The sequence below is a fragment of the Pinus tabuliformis genome, chromosome J (genome assembly GCF_031772625.1).
Source record: "Pinus tabuliformis cultivar Carrire ecotype Pingquan chromosome J, CPIR1, whole genome shotgun sequence".
Taxonomy (NCBI): domain Eukaryota; kingdom Viridiplantae; phylum Streptophyta; class Pinopsida; order Pinales; family Pinaceae; genus Pinus; species Pinus tabuliformis.
The window spans coordinates 730,640,806-730,647,435 of record NC_142295.1 but is presented as its reverse complement, the minus strand read 5'-3'; the positions used below and the strand labels follow the sequence as shown (position 1 = coordinate 730,647,435).

Below are 6,630 nucleotides of genomic sequence, written 5' to 3'. Positions count from 1 at the left end.
CTAACCATGTGGAAAGCAATGGGAAAACCTCTGTGAACAAAGATCGTGAGGGTTTTACCAAGGTTGGGGCAAAGGAAAAGGGGGTAGAAGATCTCACAAGAAGCCAAGTGAAGACATACAAACAAGACATAATAGTTTCAAAATCCTAGAGGAAGGGGAGGAAAGCGAGGAGACAACACAAGTCAAGGAGAACGTTCCCAAGGAGTAGGATATGGAAACTAAAACGGACGACATCCCAACAAACAACCAATAGACATAGGAACCACAGGGCTGCATGGAGATTAGCAAGGACCAAGAGATGACCCCAAGTGAGGTAGGCACAGAAGATCATAAACTGTAGGAGATTCTAGAGAGGGAAAATCTTGATCTAGAACAATTTCTGGAATAAGGAAAGAACAAAGGAGTGGAATCATTTCCAAAAGAAGATTATGATCGAGTACAACAACTCTATCTATGGAGGGCACAAATGAAGGGAACTGGAGTCAAAAGAAGCCACGAATGCCATGAGCAAAGTGTGGTCAAAATGATGGAGAAATCATAGACACTATCTCCAAAATACCCAGGAAGGAAAAGAGGAAGGAAAAGACAGAATGAATTTCTAACAGAATTTGGAAAACTACTAATTAACTCAGGTAAGATGAAATACCTTACCAGCTACTCTTTTACCAACATTTCTTAATGAAGCTAGCAACCTGGAATATTAGGGGTTTAGGTAGTAGAAGGAAACAGAAAAATCTTAACAATAGAATAAAAGAAGTAAAACTGGATATGGTCTTTATTGAGGAGACAAAATGTTCTATGGAGAAAACAAGAAAAGTGCATAATAAATGGTTAATCAAGTATGATTATTTGGAAGTTAAAGCTAATAACTATGCAAGAGGGATTCTTACGTTTTGGGATCCACAAAAATTGGGAATCCTAGATGTTGAAGCGTCTAGGAACTATCTTTCTATGGTGTGTAATCCCATAGGTGACAAAGAAACCTACATGATAACTAATGTATATGGCCCTCAATAGCAGGCTAATAAACTCAAGTTGCTCACCTCCTTGGAAGGTCTCAGAGCATGATATCCCAATATATCTTGGATATTAGTAGGAGATTTCAATATGATAAGATCTCTCTCGGAAAAAAAAATGAGGCAGTAGATAGCTTGGTAGAGACTCTAAAGCCTTCCAATATTTCCTCACAAACATGGGACTGATGGATACCGAGACTATAAATGGAACCTTGACTTGGAACAACAAAAGAGGAGGGGTTTCCTAAGTGGCATCCAAACTGGATAGGATTGTCATCTTTGAGGATCTCCTCCTTGCAGGTTCAGCCATCACTACATCCATTCTTCCCTTTGGAGGTTCGGATCATTGGCCAGTCCAGCTAGAAGCCTCTTTTATGGGCACTCCGAGAAATAGGCCATTCAGATTTGAAAATGCCTGGCTTTCGCACCCCAATTTTGCCAGCAACATTGCCAATTGGTGGAAGGATGATTTGAATATTCAGGGCACTAAGATGTAAATGCTCCAGCAAAGACTGAAACACATTAGATCTAAACTTAAGGAGTGGAACAAAAAGGAATTTGGTGATATCATCAAGGTTGGAATGACCACTGAGCAAAAACTCCAGGAAATCAATCAGATCAACATCACAGAGGGCTTCAAAGAGGAGAGGCAAAAACTGATTGACTCCTTGCAGGATGAATTGGAGGAGCGTTTCTTACAAGAGGAAATATTTTAGAGACAGGAGTCTAGAATTCAATGGATAAAAGAGGAAGAAAGGAATACTAAGTTCTTCCACAAATCCACTATGGCCCATAGGGGTCATAACAAAGTCACAAAGCTAAAGGATTCTCAAGGTATTGAACTTGTCACTCACAAGGACATGGAATCATCCCTAGTACAACACTTCTCTAATATTGCAAAAGAGCCATTGGAAGACAGATCCAGGTTCATTGATAAGTTCACCCTTCACATTCCAAAGTTAGTCACGAGTGAGGAAAACCACAATCTCAATAGGCCAGTCTTCGAAGAGGAGGTCAGTGAGGTTATCAAGGAAATTCAAATTGGAAAAGCACTAGGCCTAGATGGTTTCAATGTTGATTTCTTCAAAGCCTATTGGGATACAGTCAAACAGGATATCCTCGAGGTTGTGGAAGACTCAAGGCAACACAAAAAGGTTTTGAAAGCACTGAATGTGACCTTTATAGTTTTAATCCCCAAAAAGGAAAATGCTATGACTCCGAATGTGTTTAGGCCCATCGCCTTATGTAATGTGGTGTATAAAATCATCTCCAGAGTGATAACCAATAGACTCAAGCCTCTTCTTCCTACTCTCATCTCAAAAGAGAAAACAGGTTATGTGGAAGGAAGACAGATTATGAACAACATCATCCATGCACATGAGGTGGTACACTCTCTCAAAAGCAACAAGCAACCAGGTATGATCATTTAATTGGACCTTGTGAAAGCCTATGACAAACTTAACTGGTCTTACATCAGAGCCATTCTCAAGGCCTATGGCTTCGACCATAACTGGATCAGATGGGTTATGGCTCTTGTCACCTCGACAAGTTTATCCATTTTGCTTAATGGAGCTCCCTCTAACACTTTTACACCTTCCAGAGGGCTCAGACAAGGCGATCTGCTCTCCCCCTTCCTCTCTGTCCTCATGATGGAAGGGCTTGGTAGGGAAATCAAAGCAGCAAATGTTGAAGGAAGGATTCAGGGGATCAAGCTCACCCCAGATGGAGAGGCTAACATGCACCAACAATTTGTGGATGATACTATGCTGCAGGGCATTCCCACAGTTAGTGAAGCAAAGGCAATCAAGGACATCTTGAACGATTTCACTATGGCAGTAGGCATAGAGGTAAGACAAAAAAAGTCAAAATTTTTTTCTTTAACACTAATATTGCTACTCAGAGACATATCACTAGGATTCTTGGTTTTCAGAGGGATGAGTTACCTTCCAAATATCTTGGAATTCCTCTTACAGACAAACCTCTAAGTAAGCAAATTTGGGAGCCTGTTTTAAACAAACTTCAAGACAAAATTAGCAATTGGACTTGCAGGGCTCTAAACTTTTGAGGGCGACTTGTGCTTACTCAAGCGGTATTGCACGTCATTCCCATTTTCATGTTTGCAACTATATCGGCTCCTCAAGGCATTAAATAGTAAATAAGAAGCATTCAAAGAAACTTTCTGTGGGGCAGAGGGGAATAGAAAAATATATGGGCACTTTTTGCATGGGACAAGCTTTGCAAGCCAAAAAGCCATGGTGGTTTGGACACAGAGTCATGCTTCGGGAGCAAAGCTCTGGTGGAATTGGATCAAGAAGCCGAATGCCCCTTGGGCCAAGATTTGGACACAAAAGTACGCCAAGCATTGGCATGAACAAGATCACATTAGAATGACAGGTCAAATCAAGGGATCACACATATGGAACCTTGCGTGGGAGAACAAATGGATTTTTCAAAAACACTATTTTTGGGAAATTTGAGCAGGGGAGAGGGCCCGCTTCTGGGAGGACAGCTGGTAACAGGAACCCATCTTGAACAGGAACTAACTGATAGCCCTCAAGAGGGACACAGATAGCAAAGGTCTTTCATTAGTTAAATATTTCTGGGATAAGGGAAGAGATAAGAAAAAATGGAGGAAATGGAAGGATCTAAGTTATAATAAAGGGAGTCCTCTAAAGGCCATGGGAGAGGTTCTTGCCATGGACCTAGAGCAAAGAAGTATTCTGGTTTCCTCCTCACCTGACCAATTAAGATGGGGAAAAAAATGAAGGCAACTATAACCTCAAAGAGGCCAAAGAGGCAATCACACGATTTAACTCTGGAAATGCAGAGAAAGTCTGGCAGGATTTGTGGCAAACTCCTCATTGGATGAAAATAAAATTATTCATCTCGTTGGTTCATCAAAGAAAAATCCTAACTTGGGAAAACCTTCTTAAGAAAGGTTTCATTGCCCCCTCTAAATGTCTCCTCTGTGGCTCTCATGAGGAAATGATTGAACACCTTCTAAATATTTGTTCCTTTTCTACCAAAATTTGGGATTGGGTGGCCTCAAGCTTCAGATAGGCAGACAGGGACAGGCTTAGTATATCCAGCACTTTATCAAATTGGAGGAAGAATTTATCAGAAAATTAGATCATCAACAAAGCCTGGATGCTTTCACGAGGCTTTGTCATATGGAATATTTGGAAAGAATGCAATATGTGGATCTTGAAAAATAGAGCCATGGAGCCCTTGCTTATCATCAATTAGATTTCAAAATAGCTTAACGAAACAATTAGGAGCATTCTGAGAACAACTCCCTCAAATCCTCCTTTGCCTCATGAGGAACTCATTATTATTAATTTGGGTATTCAGTCCATCATCCCTCAAGGATTAAAGAAGGATGTGAGAGTAACGAACTCCAGGGACAAGGGCTGGCAGCTGCCTCCTCAAGGCTTCTTCAAAGTTAATATTGATGGAGCCTCTAAGGGCAATCATGTGGAAGCTGGATTCAAGGGTGCCATTAGGGATCTTGAGGGACACACAAAATTCATTTTCCATGGCCATCTAGAGAAGGGTACCAATAACATGGCTAAACTTTTGGCTTTAGATCAATGTTTGGAGATCCTGGTGGAGACAAATATTCAGAATGTCATCATAGAAGCAGATTCAGAATTGGTTATCAAAGCAGCCAAGAAGATCCAAAATGGTACCTCACCAGATAAAGTGTCTAAGCACTGGAAGCTGCTGTAGGTTTTTCACTGAATCCAAGCACACTTACAAATCCTTAAAACTTTAAGATTTGTTAATGTCAGAAGGAAAGCAAACATGTTGGCAGATAGATTGGCCAACGAAGGAGTGGCCAATAAGGCCAGGGACTCTCGGCACCCATGGGAGTTGCTTCAAGCTTCGAGAGGATTGTGTCATGCTGGCAAATACAGATTGGGATGCATGGATGGAAAGTGTTGAACGAGAGAACATGGGTGAGGATAACATCGCCTAATTCGATTTTCATGGCTGTTGGAGTCTGATGAAGGTTTCGAGTCGGACATTGATACTGAGTATAGTTGGCTCAGCGGGATTGGACTAACGGCCTCCATTTGGCGAAACCAAGAACCCAAAACCGCAAGTGGTATATCACGTGGGCTTCACATGGTTTATAGTTTAGTGGAAGGAGCACATGATTCCACTCAGAGGATTACACGTGGCGTCGTGATGAGAGAGGAAACCAGAAACCACTCTCAAGGCTCGATTAACCTCCACATCTAGGTTGCGCTATATCTTTGTAGGGCATTGGATTGGGTTGCTCCTTTTAATGGCCAGGATTTGTGGGGCGAGTTACTCAAGGCTTTGGACCCGAGGGTCCTCTGCGGGCCCTCTATGGGCCCGGCTCTCAGCAAAACCAATTTACTTTTCTTTAAATGGTTATAGCTCAGATTTTGTTGGTTTCCCATTTTGGGTAATTGTTTGCTATGCATGGGTTTCGTACCAGTTTTCTCTTTGGACTCTCCCTTGGGTTGTTGTTAGTGCCTCTTTGATGTGAGGGTTTCCATCTGTACTTTATGTAATTTATTTTGATTAATGGAAGGTTCATCTCTTAGTTACCAAAAAAAATATTTATTATTCATTTACAAGTGTATTTTGCTTTTATGTGTATTAATTGAAATGAACAATCTATTTTGATTAATACAAATTTTATAATGAATTATGTTTAATATGAATTTAGGCTTGTAGGTGGACTTACCTTAATAACTGTTTGTTAAAGTAGATTCATTTACATAGTTGTTTTAACCTTTTATGAGTTTACAAATTATTTTGGAATTCATAATGGAATATTAATTCTACATCAATTCATAGACGAGTCCTTCCCTTGTTTTATTTAATTTTCTCTAGGAATGGGAGAGGGTTATCCCATTCTAGTTCAGGTTTTTCATGTTTAGTTATGCATTTACATCTTAGTTTGCATCAAGTTCTCTCTTAAAGATGAAAATAGATCCTTTAATTGTGGTTTGATGGATGTAAAGGAAATGTAACATGATGTAATGTAGTTGTAAATAGATTTATTATTAGTTTAGGTATATTAGTTTTATATTAGATTAAGATTCAACGAATAAGGAGTTGTTTTAAGTTCCCTACACGGTGGTCTCCAATGATGACTTTTTTGCTAATTAGAACTTCCACGCTTTCTATGACTTCTCATCAACTATTACTTCTTCCAACGTAGCCTTCCAAGCTGCAAGGTTGATGATTCACCCAGCTTGAGAATCCTTGAAGTAAGAGGTATACATCTTGACCAAATCAAATAGGCTCCTTTAACTTCTTCCAAAGATAATTTATCTTGTCTCATCTCCTTGGGCTTGTATTCACTCTCTGATACCATGTTAACTTTTCACTATTCTATTTTGCTAAAATCACTTTAGCCCAATTATTTTCTTCAATTAGCAATCTTTCAAAACAATTTAATCTTCCAATGGTCAATAGAAATTGTAGATAGAACGATAAATGAAATATACAATAGAAGACAATCAAGAGAATAGAAATTGTAGATAGAACAATAAATGAAATATACAATAGAAGACAATCAAGAGCAATAACAAGAGACACCAAGATTGGTCAACTGGAAAAAAAACCCACAAAG

General features: G+C 39.7%; 1 protein-coding gene across 1 annotated transcript; it reads left to right on the top strand.

Annotated features, from left to right (window-relative positions):
* The first annotated feature begins 2,665 nt into the window (after positions 1-2,665).
* On the top strand, positions 2,666-4,745 carry LOC149228813 (uncharacterized). The gene is made up of 2 exons (XM_089380873.1): positions 2,666-2,863; positions 4,368-4,745. Exons 1-2 carry the CDS (start codon positions 2,666-2,668, stop codon positions 4,743-4,745), a joined length of 576 nt encoding a protein of 191 aa, XP_089236999.1.
* Positions 4,746-6,630: the final 1,885 nt, after the last annotated feature.